Below are 19,892 nucleotides of genomic sequence, written 5' to 3'. Positions count from 1 at the left end.
TAAATGTAGGGGTAGGGGTATGGGTGGGTTCGCTTCGGCGGGTCGGTGTGGACTTGTTGGGCCGAAGGGCCTGTTTCCACACTGTAATGTAATGTAATCTAATCTAAAGGTGACTTGACAGAGGTGTACAAGATGAGGAGAGGCATTGATAGCGTGGATAGCCAGAGATTTTTTCTCAGAGTGGAAATGGCTTTCACGAGGGAACACAATTTTAAGGAGATTAGTGGAAGGTTTAGAAGAGATGTAAGATGTAGATTCTTTAGACAGAGTGCATGGAATGCACTGCAGCAATGGTAGTAGAGTCAGATACATTGGGGACATTTAAGCGACTCTTGATCGGCACACGGATGGTAATGCAATGAAGGGTAGGTCAGTGTGACCTTAGAGTAGGGAAAAGGTAGGCACAACATCGAGGGCTGAAGGGCCTGTACTGGCTATACTGTTCTATGTTTGAGAGAATGTTATTTTTTTCAGCACGGAATGTAAATGCATTGCAGGGTACGCTTAAAAGGAGCAGCAAGGTTTGCATTTTAGTTGTTAATTTTTAGTCTGTTTGATGTTGACTGTGTGTTGACAACATTGCCTGTTCTTATTTTGGGTTTGCAGCACTTGGAGCTAGTTCCCAATATTGGATATTAGAGCTGCTCACTGGACTGAGGCTGAACATGAAGCACAGGGCCAAATGGCCTGTTTCCACACAGTAGGGATTCTAGAACAAAAAGTGAGTGAAGGAACTTTGGGCATTCATGCCCCATGTCCTCAGGAGCAGACTGGGAGCTGGAGAGCACAGCTAATCAGGCAAGAAGGTATAAGAGTGGCAAATGGTCATTTTGCAGCCTCCTGTACCCAGCCACCAATTAACTCACGGCAGGGTAAGATGTTGTATTCAAACTTTCTGCTTATAGCTCAACTGAGGTCCCCAGGGAAGGTCATGCGTAATGTTAAAAAAAAAAGGGGCAGCACGGTGGCTCAGTGGTTAGCACTGCTGCCTCACAGGGACCCAGGTTTGATTCCGGCCTCGGTTGACTCTGTGTGGAGTTTGCACGTTCTCGTGTCTGCGTTGGTTTCCTCCCACATTCCAAAAATGTGCAGGTCAGGTGACTTGGCCATGCCAGATTGCCCATGGTGTTCAGGTCTGTATAAGTTGGGTGCATTATTTCGGGGTAAATGTAGAGTTGTAGGGGAATGGGTCAGGGTGGGTCAATCTTTGGAGGGTCGGTGTGGACTTGCAGGGCCATTTGGCCCTGTTTCCACACTAGGGATTCTCGGATTCAAGAACAGGTTTCATTAGAGCTGGACTGTGATTGGCTGCAGTGCTGAGCGTCGGTCGGGCAGTACCGCAGCAGCTCAAGAACTTCTTTGTGCGGACTTGTACAAGCTTTCCCCTCCACCACTCTTAGTGCAGTTTTTTAAATATAATTGTTAGCCCTTGCCTTAGCAGGTTACACACTCACCTCTGAGTCAGCAGGTTGCGGGCTCAAATCCGAACACAGAGACATTGTTTGCATAATTTAAAATGGCAGTCTGCTTTCATATTGAGGGAACATTGTGCTCTGCGGGTGCTGCAGTTGTCTTGGGGAGCCAGTGCCCAGGCTGCGCTGCACCGTCTTGGGGAGCCGGTGCCGAGGCTGTGTATTTTCAGGGCAGGAAGAACAGGAGGATTGCGCGATGCAATGTTTTGGTGGAAGATTGATGTTGGAGGAAGGACATATTTTTGAAGGATAGGGACTTTTTCTGTGGCAGGTGAGACCTGTGCAAAATGGATGGTTTTTACCTTGATATGGTAGGGAGTAGAATCCTCAGAGATTTGTTGGTGATGTAGGAGAGTGTTTAACTTAGATTTGCCAAGCGATACAAATCCCGAGAGACAGCTTCGAATGAAGAGGATCAAAACTGATAATAGATAGTAGAAAAATAGTGAGCAAAGTTTAGAAAACAGATTAGCAGAGACATGCATCAAAAGAATAATGCAGAACAAGGTTAAAAAGACCAAAGTAAGGGCACTCCATCTGAATGCACACAGCACCTCCTACAAGATTAATTATTTGAAGGCGCAAGTAGAGATAAATGGATGTGGTTTCATTGCTATGACAGAGATGTGGTTACAGGGTGACCAAGACTGGGAACAGAATTTTCAAGGACATTCACCCTTTCGGAAGGAAAGGCAAGAAGGAAAAGCAAGTGAGAAAGGACGAGATTAAATGAGAGTTGATCTTTGAACAGGAGCATGGCCGATGCAATATAGTGTAAATAAGTTATCCACTTTGGTAGAAAAAGCACAAAAACACTTGTATTAAATGGTGAACGTTTGGGGAGCGTTGGTGTTTAAGGGATCTTGACACCCTTGTTAATCAGTTATCAAAAGCTCGTATAGAGGAACCTCAACTATCCGAACGAGATGGGCGGGCACACTTTTGTTCGGTTAATTGATTATTCGGTTAATTGATTCAATGCCTCTCCTCTGGGGCTCGGAGTCATCCGAAGTTTCCTTTTTCCTCGCTCTGCCTGCATTGCTCCCTCTCTCTGTCTCAGGGTTTGATTCTGTGTGAGGGACCTGCAGTATTGCTGAAGCCTGCTGCCCCTTCCACCCATCAGTTCAATGGGGTTGATGCAGCAAGCACTTGCTAAGTGTGCTCCCCGTTCAGGAACAAGGCAGCAGTATGGGACTGCCCCCTTCCCGTCCGACATCTCTCCCCGGCCCCACCCCACCCTACCCTACCCCACCCCACCCCACTCCACCCCACCCCACCACCGGAAACTGGGCAGCCATACTGGACACCAACAGTAAGACTGCTGCTGTCTTTTGGGGGTGAATTTCCAAATCGCACGTGCACACACCTTTTCACAGCAACTTTTTGACAGTTCCACCTTTGCCCTGTACAGGACAATGTTGGAGAGATTATCTGGGGAAGGGGGATTCAGGATGCACGCCTGTGTAGAACTCCAGGTAAAGTGTCTGGGGGGAGAGAGAGAGGGGATGAGCGGACAATCATCTGGAGACGGTGCCTGGGCTCCCATTAATGTCCAGGACTGTTCTTGGCAGCATTTCAGTAAGCTGAGTTCGTTTTGAGTCATTGTAAACAAAAGACGCCATCAGTGTTGGAAACACCTCTTTGATGTAATGTTTCTATCGGGACCTTGAGATCTCCTTTGGATAATCCGAAATTTGGATAATTGACATTTGGATAATCGAGGTTCCTCTGTACATGGGTGCAGCTCGTCATGAGGAAGACAAATGATATGTTGGCCTTAATTTCCACGGTGTTTGAATACAGGGATATAGATTACTTGCTGTTGTTGTCTAGAATCTTGGTGAGATCACAGCTGGCATTTTGTGTACAGTATTCTGTATACGTACAGAATATACTTGCCATAGGGTGAGTGTAGAGGAGATGCAGCATGTTCTTGAGTTTTGAAAAATGAAGTTTCTCCACTGAAACTTGGAGAATTCTTAACAAGGTGTGACAAGGTGAATGTAAAAGTAATATCCGTCCTGGCTTACAAGTTTTAGGACCAAAGCTTACAGTCTCAAAATAAGGGGATGGGGTTTAGGCCACTTAAGACTGAGATGTGGAAGAATGTGGATATTAATGGCATCAGGGATATTGGGAAAGCAGCATTGAGGGAGAAGATCAGCTATGATCCAATTGAATGGATGAGCAGGCTTGATATGCTGAATGAGTTACGAGTGTGGTGCTGCAAAAGCACAGCAGGTCGGGCAGCATCCGAGGATCAGGAGAATCGACATTTCTGGCATAAGCCCTTCATCAGCAATGAAACGTTGATTCTCCTGCTCCACCTGATGTGCTGTGCTTTTCCAGCACCACACTCTCCACTCTCGATCTCCAGCATCTGCAGTCCTCACTTTCTTCTAGTTGATATTCTGAATGGCCTATCCTTTTCCAGTGTTGCTGATGAGGGAGTGCTGCACTGTTAAACACACTTTCTTTTGAGTTAAATCAAAGCCCAGTTTACCCTTGGAGATCGTTCCTGCTCTTAATCAAAATAGCTAGAATGGAACCTTTTGAGACAATATCTATCCCTCACCAGTGGAACAGATTACCCGGTAGTTTATTTCATTGCTGATTATGGAAGCTTGCTGTGCACAAATGAGCTGCCCGATTTCTTGTGTTGCCACAGTGACCACACTCGTTAAGGCTTCAAATTCAAACACACAACTATGCAAAAAGAAATTAGTTCAATCGTCATGTTGTCAAAACATGTTTTGCATAAGGAAGTGAGCAGACTGTTGACGGCAAAACCTATGTTTAAGTGGCCCAGGAGTCTTTTGAATGCTATTTATCGCACCTTGGAATCGTCAGCAATTTTCTAATGAGAAAAGATGCGAGGAGTCAAACTGGTAATGTACTGTGTAGGGTGAAGCTGTTTGATAAGCTCGCTGTGCTGGTCTTTCCCTCGTTTCATTCTGGAGTTGGACTTAGAACACAGAACAGTACAGCACAGAACAGGCCCTTCAGCCCACGATGTTGTGCTGACCATTGATCCTCATGTAAGGTAAACCTAATGTATGAACCCTCAAATTTCTGTGACCATATGCATGTCCAGCAGTCTCTTAAATATCCCCAATGACCTCCCTTCCACAACTGCTGCTGGCAACGCATTCCATGCTCCCATAACTCTCTGCGTAAAGAACCCGCCTCTGACATCCTCTCTATACTTTCTGCCGAACAGCTTAAAACTATGACCCCTCATGTTAACAATTTCTGCCCTGGGAAAAAGTTTCTGGCTATCAACTCTATCTATGCCTCTCATTATCTTGTACACCTCACACTGATCCATGACTTGTACTTTATTTCAATGGGAACCATCTGAAGGTTGATTTCCGACGATACCGACACTGCATTGGCCTATCGCATTTCTATTTCTATTTCTCTGAAGGAATGGTACACTTCAATCCCACCTGGCAGGGGAATCGATGACAATTATTTCTCTGCCAGTAACAGTGTGCCTTGTGAAATTTATACAGAAATAAGCCGCAAGGAGTTGACACGCATCATGGTGCTCCTCCATGCTCCAACTGGATGATCATTTACAATTTGACATGGCTAATGGCGCTCTAACGGATGCAACCTGGCTAAATCATATCAGTGTGTATGGCACAGGGAAGCCCTCAACTCACCTGGACACAAGGTTATCAGGTTACTAGTTAACGGCTCGCTCTCTTTTTAAATAAGCATTTTGCAATACAGCCTTGTACCTCGCCACTGGTTACCAGGAATCTATCAAACTCTGTGTCACACTTTTAAAGACTCCAGTTCCATAGGCCCTGTGAATAGAAAATTCCAATGATTCACAGCCCTCTGAATGAAAAGAAATTCTACATATCTCCCTCCGAAATGGCATCCTCCTTTTTTTAAAAATTCTGCACTTTAGTTCTTGACTTCCTGATCAGGGGAACGTCTTAGCTGCATCTACCCCATCCATCCCTTTAAGTATTTTACAGGTTTCAGTGAGATCACCTTTCATTGTCCAAAAGCCTAAGCATTTTATACATACTAAAACCATTGAAGTTAGCATGACAAATTGATAAAATGGTTAAAAGGGCATCAGCTTTGTAAATCGAGGCATAGATGAAAGGAACAGGGAGGAAATTATGAATTACTGGTTTGGCCTCACCTGGGGAAGTGTGTCCAGTCCTGGGCACTGCAGTGTAGAATTAAGGCTTTAAGGAAGATGCAGAATACATTTATGAGTAGTTACAGGGATCAGAGGTTTCAGTTGCGTGGATAGATTGAAGAAACTATTGTCCTTAAGAGACAAGAACGTCGAAAGGAGATTTGATTACGTGCTCAAAATCATGAGGCATCTGCACAGTTTCGATGAGGAGAACTTTGGGGGAAGGGTCAACAACCAGTGAATGTGAATTTAAAGTGATTGGTAAAAGAAGCCATGGAGACATAAAGTAGAACCTGTTTTGTTCAGCGAATGGGTAGGATTTGGAATGTGCTACCTGAGGGTGGTGGAAGCAAAATCAAAGGATTTCAAAAAAAAAAATTTATTTAAAAGTTCACTCCTGTAATGTGGACATCGCTGGCTGGACCAGCATTCATGACACTTGAGAAGGTGGTGGTAGATTGCCAACTTGAACCGCTGCAGTCAAGTTGCTGTAGGTAGACCCACAGTGGCATTGGGGAGGGAGTTCCAGGCTTTTAACCATGCAATACTGAAAGAACAGAGATATGTTTCGAGTCAGGATGGTGAGGTGGCTTCAAGGGGAGCTTGCAGGGGGTGGTGTTCCCGTGTATCTACTGCCCTTGTCCTTCTAAACCCATAACCACTATCATGTTGAAGGTGCTGTCTAAGGAGCCTTGGTGAATTTCTGTAGTGCATCTTGTGTATGGTGGACAATGCTACTGAGTGTGGGTGGTGGAAGGAGTGGATGTTCGTGGACGTGGTTCCAGTGTGGTGCAAAGGCTGCTTTGTCCTCGAGCTTCATAAGTGTTGTAGGAGCTCCACTCATCCAGGCCAATGTGAAGTATTACGTCATACCCATGACTCTCACCTTGTATGTAATGGATGGTCTTTGGGGAGTCAGGAGGTGAGTTCGTTACTGCAGGGTTCCCAGCCTCTGTGACCTGCACTTGCAACCACAGTATTGATAAGCCTGGTCCAGTTCCACTTCAGGTCAATGGGAACCTTGAAGAAGTCGATAGTGGGAGGTTCAGTAATGGTGATATCTTTGAATGTTAGGGGGAGACTATGGTTAGATTCTGTTTTGACGCAGCTGGTCATTGCCTGGCAACTGTGTGGTATGAATGTTTCAAAAGGGAATTGGATAAGTCCCTGAGGAGAGAAACTTGGCAGGACTAAGGGGTTAGAACAAGGAGTGGGATGAGCAACGTTGTACCTGCAGAGAGTCATCAGGGGATATAGTGTTCTGAATGCTTCATCAGTACTGTATGCAATCGATGATTCATCAAAAATACACACTTAATGGCATAATGGATACCTGTGCCATCATATGTGCTCTGAAAAACAGATTCCCAATTTTTAAATTTAATCTTTTCAGAGGTGGCTGAACGATCTGTGGCGCAGCACCGTGGGTCCAGAAGGGGGCTAACTTGACAAAGTTTCCACTTCTGATTTTGATCCATTATGCTTGGAGATATCTGTTGAAGACAAGTTTTGGTTTGATGCAGTTAATAGTGTGAAGAAAGTTGAGGACTGCAGATGCTGGAGATGAGAGTTGAGAGTGTGGTGCTGGAAAAGCACAGGAGAGGATAGCTGGGAAAGGTGATGGACAGGTCTGGAGGGCAATGGTGAAATTGGAGGCTTGGGACTGGGATAATATTGGGGATGGGGAAATGAGAAAATTGTTGAAATCCACATTGATCCCATATGGTTGCAGGGTCCCAAGGTGGAATATGAGGCGTTCTTTGTCCAGACGTCGAGTCATAAGGGTTTGGCAATGGAGGAGGCCCAGGACCTGCATGGCTTTGATGGATGTCCGCCTCCCCTCCCACTTCGTCAAGGACGTGCAGGTCCTGGGCTGCCTCCATCGCCAAATCCTTACCACCCGATGCCTGGAGGAAGAAGACTTCATATTCTGCTTTGGGATGCTGCAACCACAGGGGATCAATGTGGATTTCGACAATTGCCTCATTTTCCCCTTCCCCCACATTACCCAAGTCCCAAGCCTCCAAATTGGCATTGCCCTCCCAATCTGTCCATCACCTTTCTGAGCTATCCGCTCAACCCTCCTCTCCAACCTATCACCCTCTCCTTCATCTTCATTACATTCTCAGCTTCCCTCCCATATTTATCTCAGCCTCCCAGCTCACAAACCTCATTCCTGATGATGGGCTTATGCCTGAAACGTCGATTCTCCTGCTCCTCGGATGCTGCATGACCTGCTGTGCTTTTCCAGCACCACACACTCAACGCAGTTAGTGTGACAATTTGTGACTGCAAGTTAGGTTAGGCAATAGAATTTTCTTTAGTGTGTTGACTGAAAAACAATAGGGTCCAAGATAAATTTTAATGCAAGAGTTTTGTCAGTTGTTGTTCCTTACTGTCAACGTATATGAGAGAGTGAGTTTATTTCCACAAGCTTTTCGAGCATGTTAAAGCTGAAGTCCTCCTTAATTCTCTGAACGCAAACTGTAACATTGACTGTGATGTGAGCAATGTTTAATTATGATGTCTTCTTTTGCAGAAAACATTCACTCCCAACATCATCAGCAGGAAGGTTAAGGAAGAGTGAGTATATGTTTGCTTCAAGCAATTTGTGACATGGTTTTAAAATTCACTTTAGTGGTAATGAAAATGTTTCAATTAGTAAGTTATCCACAAGAACTAGGGGAGCAAGTGCAAAGCTGTGGGTCAGTACACATGGCCTCCATTTGTCTGCAGAGTCACTTCACCAGAGGCTGAAAGTTTCTCAGATCATAAGGTAAACAATATCCACTAGGGGGAGCTTGGTACCCCCGGCATGCCTGACATGCCTGCTGGGACAAGTGGTTGCCGACATTGTGTAGAAACTGTGACAGTCTCCCAGTCTGACAGTCATTCATTGTCAGTGTTATTTTCTCTGAAAGATCCATTTACACGTTTTGAAATGAGTTGAAGGGAATGTACATTCAAAATCAGAAAATGGTGCAGATTAGGCTCCTTTGTCAAAGTACAAAATGAGATATTGACTATACCTGTGCAAGAAGACCTGAGAATATCTTGTACATTCCTAACTGTATTCTTGTAAGGTGTGGAGTGCACACTTTTGACTGAAATCTCAGTTAAAATTATTGCAGAAAGACAGAATTGAGAAAGAAGCAATCGAAAAGATCCTTCAGTTCTGATTAAATTCAAGGCCACTCTGGGTATGGTTCATTTTTACACGTTTGACAGAATTATCATAACAAGGACAGAGTAAAGATGCTTAATTTAGGCAATGGTTCAGTCAGTCCATGTTGGAACACTCACCTTATGACTTCAGGCTGACCGGACACATCTCTTGACTGAAGCGTTTCTGTCTTCTCTTATTGCTGTCCTTTGGACTGCTAAAAATTGCTGATTGTTAACCTTAACTGGCCACTCGACCTGTACATGACCTTTGCTAAGACAGCACATGATCAGTGGCACAATTCTAATTAACTTATCAACGCATTAACAGCACAAAATTCATCTGTTTAAGTTAACACGGCATGCCAATTCCTAATCAGTTTCTTAAGTGTGATGGTCATCTTAACGATATCACCTTATTCTATCTCGTGACTGGTTCCCGGCAATGTCAGTCAATTGTGGTGTCCTCAATTTTTCCTGTTTGTTAAGTTTACAGATGTCCTCTGAGATGGAGGCACCTGCTTAAAGGATATATAGGATAATATCCTAATGAGTAATATCTTCACGGTCTAATTGATCTCAACGTTCTGGAGAGTTCCAAATCCCATCACAAAACTTTATCGAAAAGAACCCTTTGCTAATGCGACTTCACATTAGCACGGGCGGCACGGTGGTTAGCACTGCTGCCTCTCAGAGCGCCAGAGACCCGGGTTCAATCCCCTCAGGCAACTGACTGTGTGGAGTTTGCACGTTCTTCCTGTGTCTGCGTGGGTTTCTTCCGGGTGCTCCGGTTTCCTCCCACAGTCCAAAGATGTGCAGGTCAGGTGAATTGGCCATGATAAATTGCCTGTAGTGTTAGGTAAGGGGTAAATGTAGGGGTATGGGTGGGTTACGCTTCGGCGGGTTGGTGTGGACTTGTTGGGCCGAAGGGCCTGTTTCCACACTGTAATGTAATGTAATCTAATCTAATTACAATAACTGCTGCTGCCTGGGACAAGTTAACAAAATAAATCACTATTTATTTTCTGGGCATTGTATATTTACAAGAAATCTCATTAGACCTCACCACATTACTGTAGCATACAAAGTAGAATATATATGTATGAAATATGTACCTGTCATATTCATGGAAACAGTATTAATACCATAGACCTTACTTTTGACCTGAATCATGTGGTCATTCTCACTGACAAGATAACATGTATGTTGACCACAGATAAACCAGATATAATATGAATGCTTTGCATGCTTGATCATTACAAAACTCAACTCAAATTAACTGTTTAAAATTTAACTCGAACCCATGCCTAACACAGCCTTCACAATCTTTCTCAAGTGAATGCATACATGTTAAATGTCTGCATTTCAGGCATTAGAATAACTATTATTGTGGCACAGTGTAGTGACAGGCTTTCTGCTATGTCTGCCTGAGCCATGTGTGGAGAGAGCACTTGGAGCTGGCTAGTACTGGGATAAATACTGGCAAGGACAAGACTTGAGAATAGTGTGGGTGGATGAAGTCTGAGATTCAGAGCATGTTGGTTTCAGTAGTTTTCAATAATGTATTAGAAATGCAGCCAGTGAGGATATGGGTGTTAGGAAGCTGAATTTAATGTTGGGTTGAGATTATGCCAGATCATGTTGGATGCTTTTAGTTTACCTAGTTTCTGGATTTCCTGCTGTGATTACTCCTCTGCTGCATGTGCTGGTGTCAGGTGAAAGACTAGTATGCACTCAACCCAGATCCATAAGCTGCTGAAGGTGGTCAATCACATCTTGCTGACCTACTGACTGACATCAGTCCCCTTTCACATGAAAGATGTGCTTTTGGTTGAGGGTTTCTGACTCGCAGCGCTCACTTGCATCACTTGATGTTTTGATGCTCAAATTTGCTTTGCTTGCAGACCAAAGGAGGACGATGCCTCTCAGAGGAAAGAGAAGAAGGAACGAGACAAGGATCGCCAGAGAGAGACACGAGGCAGGGGAAGAGGCAGACCCGAAACAATTCAATCTCATTCCATCTTTGAGCAGGGACCCGCTGAAATGATGAAGAAAAGAGGTGAGACACAGGAAAGGGAACACTCATTGAGCTTTCAGTTTACATCCATAGAATTGTGCACCATAGGAAGCAGGAGCAATTTGGCCTCCTGGGTTGGTGCTTGCTCTTCTAAACAGCAGTCAATTGGTCCTTGTATTTGTCATATTTTAAATATTTAATCCAATTCTGTTGTCAAAACTTTCTGCTGGGTGTCCAAAAACATAATTGTTTTTTCTGTGAGATTTTTCATGACTCTCAGTTCATTCGCTATCACCTTTTAATGTGTGCCCTCTATTTATTGATTCTTCACCTCCTGGAAACGGTTACTCTTCGTTTAATGGATATAAATCTTTCGCACCTTGAGCTTCAGCGCTGCAGAATGTACTCCTGTGGGTGCAGTGCATTCCAGTACAGAGGCTGGTTATTTGCTCTTATCTATTTAAGTCAAGTTTTACACAGGGCTGCACTAGCCCTAGCATTAGAGTTCAAATTGACCAAGGTATAATACATTAAGTTCAAGTTCCTGCAGACTGTTGGGCATCACTGACAGGCCACAGGCTTTATTTGCTTTCATTCTTGGATGCCTCCACTGTGTTCCTGCTCCTCCTCCCTGTCATTTGTGCTCAGGAATGAAGTATAACAGCACAGGTACATGTTGGGGGGAGCTCTGTGGGGCTCAGTGGTGGCTTTCCTTTGTCACTTGTATCTTTTTACTCATCTTTTCAGATATTCCATTCCAAGTTGCAACTTTGTGCTGGCCTTCACACTGTGGAGAGGAAGCGTGTGTTAGTGAGACTATGCAATACTGCTGTGGAAAGGGCAGGAATAGAACATTGCAGGGAAATGCCACTCGGGGTTTTGCTTGTCCCACTGTGATTTCGGGTAGCCTCAGAACAATTAATGGCCTGCAAACTTGGCCAACAGTAATAATTTAGAGCTAAATGGAGCTCATCATCTCTGACACCAACCAACCTATCCTGGAACAAACAGTACACATTCTAAATTATTACAGCACGTAAAACAGTCAATTTGTTTGGAATTAGCAATTAATGACCTGCTATCTATTTTATATTTCTCTTATTTATCTGATTTTCTCTTGGTGTATCTCTTTTTTTTTCTTCACAGCTGGTTGGGATTCCTCTATGGATATGAAGGAGTTTGGAACGTCCCCAATTATTAACATAAAGAAGGAAAAGCGTGAGTCTGAAGAGGAAACCAAGCAGATTCTCCGCATGCTGGACCGTGATGACGTAAGCAACGGCTTGAGCGACTACAGTCATGTGTTTTCCAGTGCCTTCGATCTAGGGCTTGGACATCATGGCGGACATGGGTGGGATTGAGATTGGAGGTTATTTTACGAAATGTGTGTGTCTCGATGCAAGTGCAGATCAGGAAGCCTATGATTGATTCTGGGACTGTGTCAAGTTAACTAGTCTCGACTGTAACAGTTGGTCTTTACAAAGGTGACAATGAGGTGAGAGAGAAGGTCATAGCTGTTAGCTAGTGGCATGTATAGGCATCAATGGAAGACCAGTGTTAGGTTTGCCTCTCACACACTTTTGGCAGAATACCTTGCTTACAGTTACCATCGAGTCCCGTGCTTAGACAAGACACACCTAGTAGACCTGTGGCACCATAGAGCTTGTGCCCTTCAGAAGGGACAGTGTTTTGTCTGAATAAGAATTATTCTGGAATTGGACATCAGGGCCATTAGTTAATTTAGAATAGATAACTCCTATTCGGGAACTTGGTGCAAATCAGTTTCAGTTGTAGGTAATATGGAGCCAAAGGGACTGTTCGCTCTGTTACATTCTGCATTCCTTTTCAATCTGAGCCATTCATGTAGTCATTATTTTAATTTTTGTTGTGTGTTACCCATTCCACTGAGTGCTTTTCTTTGTGTGTAGTTTATTGATGATCCTGGTCTGAGAAACGATGCCCGGAACATGCCTGTCCAGCTCCCGCTGGCACAGTCAGGCTGGCTATTCAAGGAGGAAGTGGAGGATGAGGAGATGAAACCTGCACTGCTGACCAAAGAGGAGAAGATGGAGGTGGATGTCCCCTCTGTGAAAAGTGAGTATGACAACACATACTGCTATTGTTGTGGAGAATGTAAGGCTGTGGGAATTATACTGAGTTAGTGATGATGGGAGACTGGGAGGAGCCTTTCAGAATGGAAAGGAAGGGAATGAGTTGTTAAATAGTTTTATTATCCGAACTAGTGAGCCTGTAAGAGTCACCACACCATTAGGACATTGAGTGAATGCAGTCAGATTCAAATGTGACAAGTACCTCCCACGTGTAGAAGATATTACTTGCATTTTAAGGTGCCTTTCCTAACATCAGACATATTTAAGTGATTTTACAGCCAATTAAGTGATTTTGAAGTATTGTTGCTGTCATAATGTAGGAATCACAGCTGCCACCTAATGCTCAGCAAGGTTCTCCCGATGACGATGTGACTGACTGGATAATATGTCATGATGAAGGAGCAGCACTCCGAAAGCTAGTGCTCCCAATTAAACCTGTTGGACTACAACCTGGTGTTGTGATTTTTAACTGAATAATATGTACTGGTGATTTTAGTAGCTAGATAAATATTGGTCCACTCTTAACCCCTACTGATAACTGGAAAAGAATCGGAAACAGTTGTGGGTGGCACGACAGCTGCTCGCATCACTTTTCCTGATTCCAGTTGGCAAAAGTGCATTGGTTAAGTTTTAAAACCTTGTTTAATGAGTGATATATTCCTCAAAATGGATGGCAAATCTATGACAAAGTTAAAAGGAGAAAATGCATTGAGAAAACATTTGAAAATGAAGGTGTCGACTACAGCCTTCCTTAATGGAACAAATTATTTTCTGCCTGTGAAGACTAAAACTCTGCCTGGTTAGCTCAGTTGGTAGTTAATAGGACTCTTAATCCCATGGTCATGACCTTGAGTACTAAACTGGGTGATTTAAAAAAAAAACTTCTTGTGTTATTTCAGTACGTAATAAATTGTTCTGTAGTACAGAACTTGAGTGTTGCTTAGAAAAATCCTTCTTGATGAATGCTGTTGAAGAGCCCAAAAGAAGTTCCATATATTGCACAAAGAAGTAATGCGGTATATGAATTTCAGTGTTGGTGTGATGCTAGCTATGTAGGCTGGAAACCCCAAAGACTGGTGGATCATAACAAATAGCTTCTCCCTTTGGTTGTTTGAAGAAGTAAGGTACTGACTATATCCAATCAGCCCGCACTTGGAATACTTTCAACAAAGTCTCCAACATGAGGTGTGATTCTGCATTTGGGCGACATATGTTGTGTAATCCTAAGTATACAAAGGATTAAGATGACAACCAAAATTGTCAGTCCACTTTGTAGGATGGCACATTCATATATATGTGAGCTGCAAATAGTAATACACAGTGCCCCATTTTATGCAGTTAGAAAGAATATGTATGTACACTGTACCCTTTTTCACCTCAACAAATAGGTGACAACCTGTCACTGGTTCATATCTCAGGGCAGCGCCCTGACTAATTAGTCAACTGTCCTGGTTTAAAATTTAAATAAAGTCTGACTGTTAACTGTCAATCATAATTATTTGCTGCATTCTCCATGACACTGCCTGTACCAACTAGCTTACACTTGGCAACTAATCAGTGCACTTATGTCATGAAGTTTTCTCACCTCCACCCCCTTTGAATTGTGAATTGTCCTGCTGAGTGCAAGACAAAGCATTTGGACAAAATGTGCCTTTTTTCCAGGAATAAACTGTATTTGGTCAACTGAGCAAGAATTTTTAGACAAGGTAGATTTGACACATTTCTTCAAGATCCATTTTGTTCCGTTATGAAATGTCGTAGCTGACAGGTCCATCTGGATTTAGCACCGGTTGTTGTTCCCAGCATTGGCACTGCCTTCTCATTGGCATTTTCCTGTTCTCACTTTGTCGTGGTTTTGCTATTCAGATCATTATTTTGAGGTATACTTTGGGGTGGACTGTGCAGTAGGTTCAATACTAACATCTGCATCACCATACATCTATGTGTGGGAAATGCTGTCCAAGTATTGTCACTGAGTCATGGTTAGGAGACCAGCAAGATCTCCTCTACCTTTGTTTGAATAAGGCCAGCTAATGTTTAATGGCCAGCTAAGAGGGTAAATGCTTGCTTTCTCTTCCTGAAAGACAGCACTTCTGACTATGCCTGAGTACTGCACCATGTCTGTTAACCTTGATAATTTGCTTAAGTTCTAGAGGGGAACTTGAACCCCAAAACTCTGATCGAGGCAAGAGTGCATAGTCCAGCGATGTTTAAGTCATAACTTTCCCCATTTGGATGGGTTTTTGAAGAGTAGCTCCATTTAAGAATGGAGTATGGAAAAAAAACAGAAATTATTTTTTTCTAATCTTTCCATATATTGCTCTGACTAGAGAACAGAGTTCTGCCTGTGCTTTATGTATTAAAATTTATACAATAAAGTCACTTAGAATCATTGCTCTGTTTTCAGTTAAAGATGAACCCGGAGTTGCCAAAGAGATGCAGATGTCGCCGAATCCAAGTGCAACGAAGATGATCCAGGATGTGCCAAAGGAGCTTTCAGTATCTGAGCTGCTGCAAGAGCTTAATCTGTGTAAAGATGATGAGCTTCTGTTTCTGCAGCTACCTGACACACTGCCTGGCCAGGCTCCCACACGTGATGAGAAGCCAGTAAAAGCGGAGGTTCAGGCTGATGATGGCCAGACTATGCTGCTGAAGCAAGAGAAGGCTCAGGTCTGTACTGGGGAATGTCCAGTGATAATGCAGGGGCTACTCTGTTAATCTCCAGCCATTTCAAAAAATGGATCTAAGCAATTCTGCTGTGGATGGGAAAAATACCAATTGCAGTTCTGTTTTGTGATAAAAGTATGAAGTGCTGGGATATCCAGGGTGAGTTGAAGGTTGAAATTTAATTGAGAAATTCACATACAATATTAACACCCAGGGGAGAGGTTTGGCTAGGTTCAACTTAGGTTAACAGATATGCAAGACTGTGTTTCAGTAGACTGGATACTAATTGGGGAATTCAGGTGATTTATGTTTAAGGATATATCCATGAATAAGTTACAGAATGGAATCTAATCAAGGAGTTCACATGGTTTACATATTGAATAACAGAAACTCAGAAGTGAATTACATGTTGAAATCTAATCGAGGAGTTCAGGTGGCTTTATATATGGAATAGTTGATGCCTAGTAACGATTTATGGGCTGGTTTATGTAAAAGATAAGCAGAGGAAATAAGATGCACTTTAAAGGCAGTTTCCAGCATTTTGGAATCCAATGAGTTTATTCCTTGTTTATTTTTCCTGGAATAGAAATACAAACTGTTATCTAATGTGCTGGGAGCAATGGATGCTGTTTTTGGCCTAAGCAATATAGTTAATGGAACTGTCGTATAATGAGTCAGTATGTGTGTGCGTATGTCCTTCAGGAACTGAAACAGGCAGAGAATTCCTGCTCGCTGATGGATTTAACTGAAGGTCAGATCGGAAAGCTGCTGATCAGAAAGTCGGGGAGAGTGCAGCTTGTACTGGGACAGGTCACCCTCGATGTCACGATGGGCACAACATGTTCGTTTCTCCAGGTATTTTACCCATGTTTTCCTAAGTAGGGAAGTTGTTCGCTCTAAGCTTTTTATTTTTCCTGAGAAGAGTTCCCTAACTTGAATGTTTTGCTCAGACATTTTGCTTTGCTGGGGCTCATGTTAATTTTGGAATACTATGATGATTGTGAGACTGAGTTTGTTACAAAATGAATAATTTCCTCGCACTAAATGTTATGAAAGCTGGTCCCCACTTCAAACTCCATTCCTTCTCACTAGCAGCAGACTGAGATTAAGCCAGTCGGTTAACAATCTTGGGTGTGATTAATGTCACAATGTCCAAGATTAATGTCACAATTTCCCCACCTCCATAACAGCACCTAGCTTCGCCACTGTCTCCGTTAACCTGCTGCAGAAACCCTCACTCATGTCAGTTAGTTCGAGGCTTGACTATTCCAATGTGTACCTGGCTAGTCTCCCACATTTCACTCTACCTCTTGAGTCAGAAGGTGAAGGGTTCGAGTCATACACCAGAAATGCTTGAGCATGTAATCTGGGCTGACACTCCTGCGTAGTAAGGAGGAAGAGCTCCTGGAGCTGCTGCCTTTCAGATGTGCGAATAGAGGGCCCTTCTGCCATTTCAGATGGATGTGAAAGCTGTCAAGGTATGCTTCGAGAAGGAACAGTGGAGGTATTACAAATGCAGATGTGTCAGCTGTGAACCACTTGGAGACGGGACATTGTGAAGGTCTCTTTGTTCTCACCGCCCTGCCTCGCAACAGCTGTGAAATTTCCACCTTGACCGTTGCACTCACTTGATTTCTGTTGTTGTCCTTCTTTAAGGAGCTGGTTTCTATTGGAATCGGAGAGAACCGGACTGGAGAAATGACGGTGCTGGGACACGTGAAACACAAGTTAGTCTGTTCCCCTGACTTTGAAACCCTCCTTCAGCAAAGGCAATAGCTGGAAGTTGAGATCCGCATGTCAAAAGGCATCACAGCACATGGGGCACCAAGACAGAAGCAGGTGGCAGTGTAAGCTGCTCTTGTTTTTTTTCTGAGCTAGGGAATGCAGGAGGGCTTTGCGGAGAAAGGAGCAGTCAGTTCTCAAGGGAAACTGGAATGAGACTTGCTCTTTGTGACTATGTTTGTGTCATAACAAGGATCTACTCTGGTCTGGCTTCTCCATTAATTCGCTGGTGGTCAGCGAGGCAATGTCCACGAATCATGTTGACAGACATTGATGGAAGCACTACTGAACTGTGGAACAGCTGTGCATGAATCAGCAGTAAATTCAGAGCAAAAGATAATGTGAGCTGGTGCCAGGCGCCTTGCTGACATGAGCTCAGTCTTTGAGAGGTGGTGGAGTCTTTGTACAGCAGTGATCCAAGAGTTTGAAGTCTTCAGAATTCACATTCAAACTTCATTGCTGTTTGGGTCCATGCTGTCAGAAACAGAAGGATAAATCTTCCATTCGATTCTTCTTGCTTGCTGTGACTTTGATGTTGATCTGTACCCTGACCAAAAATGTTCCCCATGCCCCCAGATTGCAAATCAGCAGATTTCCTGATTTGGGTGGGAAACAAGTGTTAGATTGTATCTCATGCTAGTGTAACTGCATGCTAGTGTGCTACGCTAGCTTTCCTGCTGAATCATTTTAGTTTGGCATTGTTGTCTGAATTACTTAAATGTCCTTTATGATGTGGTTTCAGCTAAAGAAATTCTTCTGTAATTGTGGAATCTCTCCAAGTGCCTTTTCCTTAAAGTTACCAGGACATGGCATTATCAACAAAAAACAAAGTTAATTCAATAGTTTAGTAATGCTTCACGGTTGACCTACAGTTTTCATAAGTCACAGTTAGATGAGAACCATTTTTAGTGTCAGGATTGTATCCCTCAAAACTCTACCAGTGTGGTAGAAAAATTATACTATGCCTCTACCATTGTGAATGGCTTCACCGGCAGTTGCTCGGGTAAAAAGAGGGGATGGGGTCACAGGCAGTTGCAGATCAGAGACAGAGCATAATTTCTCATTGTGCTACTAGGTACTTTTCACAGTCCTCACGGTTCCTCACATAAAAATTGTGCGGAAATCCTTGTACTTTAATATTGCATCTTAAATACCCGACATTGATCAGAGGATCTCTCTCTCTTTTACTCTAAGAAGACTTAGAGTATGTTATAGTACAGGAGGGGACTGACAGCACAGGGAAATTTCTGTCCTTTGTAAGCGGATGACTTAAATTGTGACAGCATATCGTGAGTCTGAATGTTAATGTTGATTTGGACAGCTCAGGATCGGAACTAGTTAAGCAGTGTTTACCTCATTCTTGACAATAACATATGTTAAAATCATAACTAATTTGGAAAATCCTATTGCAACTTTTCCAGTGCTGTACTATATTTGACTTGAATATTTTTGAACCTTGGATTGGAAATAAACTTCTCTGTTCTTTTTAAGACTGCAATGAATTTGTATCTTAGTGTATGGAACCACAATCTGTGCTGGTTATCAGGTTGGAAAGTTACAGCAGGATCAGGAAACTAAATAGTATTTTAAATGGGAATGATTTTTTCAGTGTAATGCATATTCTGTCAGTTGTTCTCCGCTGAACAAATGCATCATCTTTCTCCTGAGAGGAGAACCAATATACAAACTGGGACAAGTGAGGTTAATGTTTCCAGATGAGCACGCTTGCTCACCCAGAAAGTTTGTGCTGTTCTCTGTCTGACCAGTTTGCATGGGACTAAGTTGTAATCCATTGCCACCTCTGAAGAGATTCAGCCAGATTCACAATGTTCATAAAATGGTGAAACTTTGCCCATAACCCTTCAAATGTTGTCTTTTAAACTATGTAACAATCCCTTTTTAAAAGTTATAATGGGTCTGCTTCAAATGTCTTTTCAAGAAATGCATTTCTGATCCTTACACCTTGATGCATTTAAAGAAAATCTCCCTTCATTAGTTTTGCCAATTATTTGAGGTGTATCCTCTGGTGACTGACTCTCCTGCCAGTGCAAGACTTTCGTAATCAGAATCCCACATGATATTGGGCATGTGTGTTAAACCTTCCCTTAAACTTTCAAGTAAACTCCACATTCATTCCAAGGCCTGATATCTTTCCTGAAGGCTGGTAATGAAAATTAAATGCGATACTGCAATTGAGGTCTAATCAATAGTTTATAAAAGCTTAACATGACTTCCTTCTGTAGTTTGACTCCCTCAGCTACATCCAGCCAAAATCATTTTGGCGGGGGGAGGGGGAGAGAAGCTGGAAATAGGGAATGAAGACCACAATCAAATCAGACATAGTCCGACTGAATGGTGGAGTGGGCTGCCTTTGCTGCTAATTTGTATGTTTGTAGTCTATGCCTCTTGTTATAAAGCCAGAGTACTCTGAAGTTGTGCAGAAGTATAATCAACTTGTTCTGTCACCTTCGAAGATTGGCGTACCTACATCTTCAGATGCTTCCTGCGGTCTTTTT

General features: G+C 43.1%; 1 protein-coding gene across 1 annotated transcript; it reads left to right on the top strand.

Annotated features, from left to right (window-relative positions):
* Nucleotides 1-8,112: 8,112 nt before the first annotated feature.
* Nucleotides 8,113-18,866, top strand: polr3d (polymerase (RNA) III (DNA directed) polypeptide D). Its single transcript, XM_043681595.1, has 7 exons — nt 8,113-8,220; nt 10,704-10,858; nt 11,963-12,087; nt 12,745-12,910; nt 15,335-15,597; nt 16,297-16,449; nt 17,251-18,866. Exons 2-7 carry the CDS (start codon nt 10,843-10,845, stop codon nt 17,368-17,370), a joined length of 843 nt encoding a protein of 280 aa, XP_043537530.1. The 5' UTR covers nt 8,113-8,220; nt 10,704-10,842; the 3' UTR covers nt 17,371-18,866.
* The last annotated feature ends 1,026 nt before the right edge of the window (nt 18,867-19,892 follow it).

This window comes from Chiloscyllium plagiosum, chromosome 42, assembly GCF_004010195.1.
Source record: "Chiloscyllium plagiosum isolate BGI_BamShark_2017 chromosome 42, ASM401019v2, whole genome shotgun sequence".
Lineage (NCBI taxonomy): Eukaryota > Metazoa > Chordata > Chondrichthyes > Orectolobiformes > Hemiscylliidae > Chiloscyllium > Chiloscyllium plagiosum.
The sequence above is the reverse complement of the archived record's forward strand: the minus strand, read 5'-3'. Positions and strand labels throughout refer to the sequence as shown.

What these genes read in the sequence shown, in the direction of transcription:
- polr3d (XM_043681595.1), top strand. An exon ending in TGAAGCAAGAGAAGGCTCAG is followed by an intron (nt 15,598 to 16,296) that starts GTCTGTACTGGG and finishes TATGTCCTTCAG; the next exon opens with GAACTGAAACAGGCAGAGAA. An exon ending in CAACATGTTCGTTTCTCCAG is followed by an intron (nt 16,450 to 17,250) that starts GTATTTTACCCA and finishes TCCTTCTTTAAG; the next exon opens with GAGCTGGTTTCTATTGGAAT.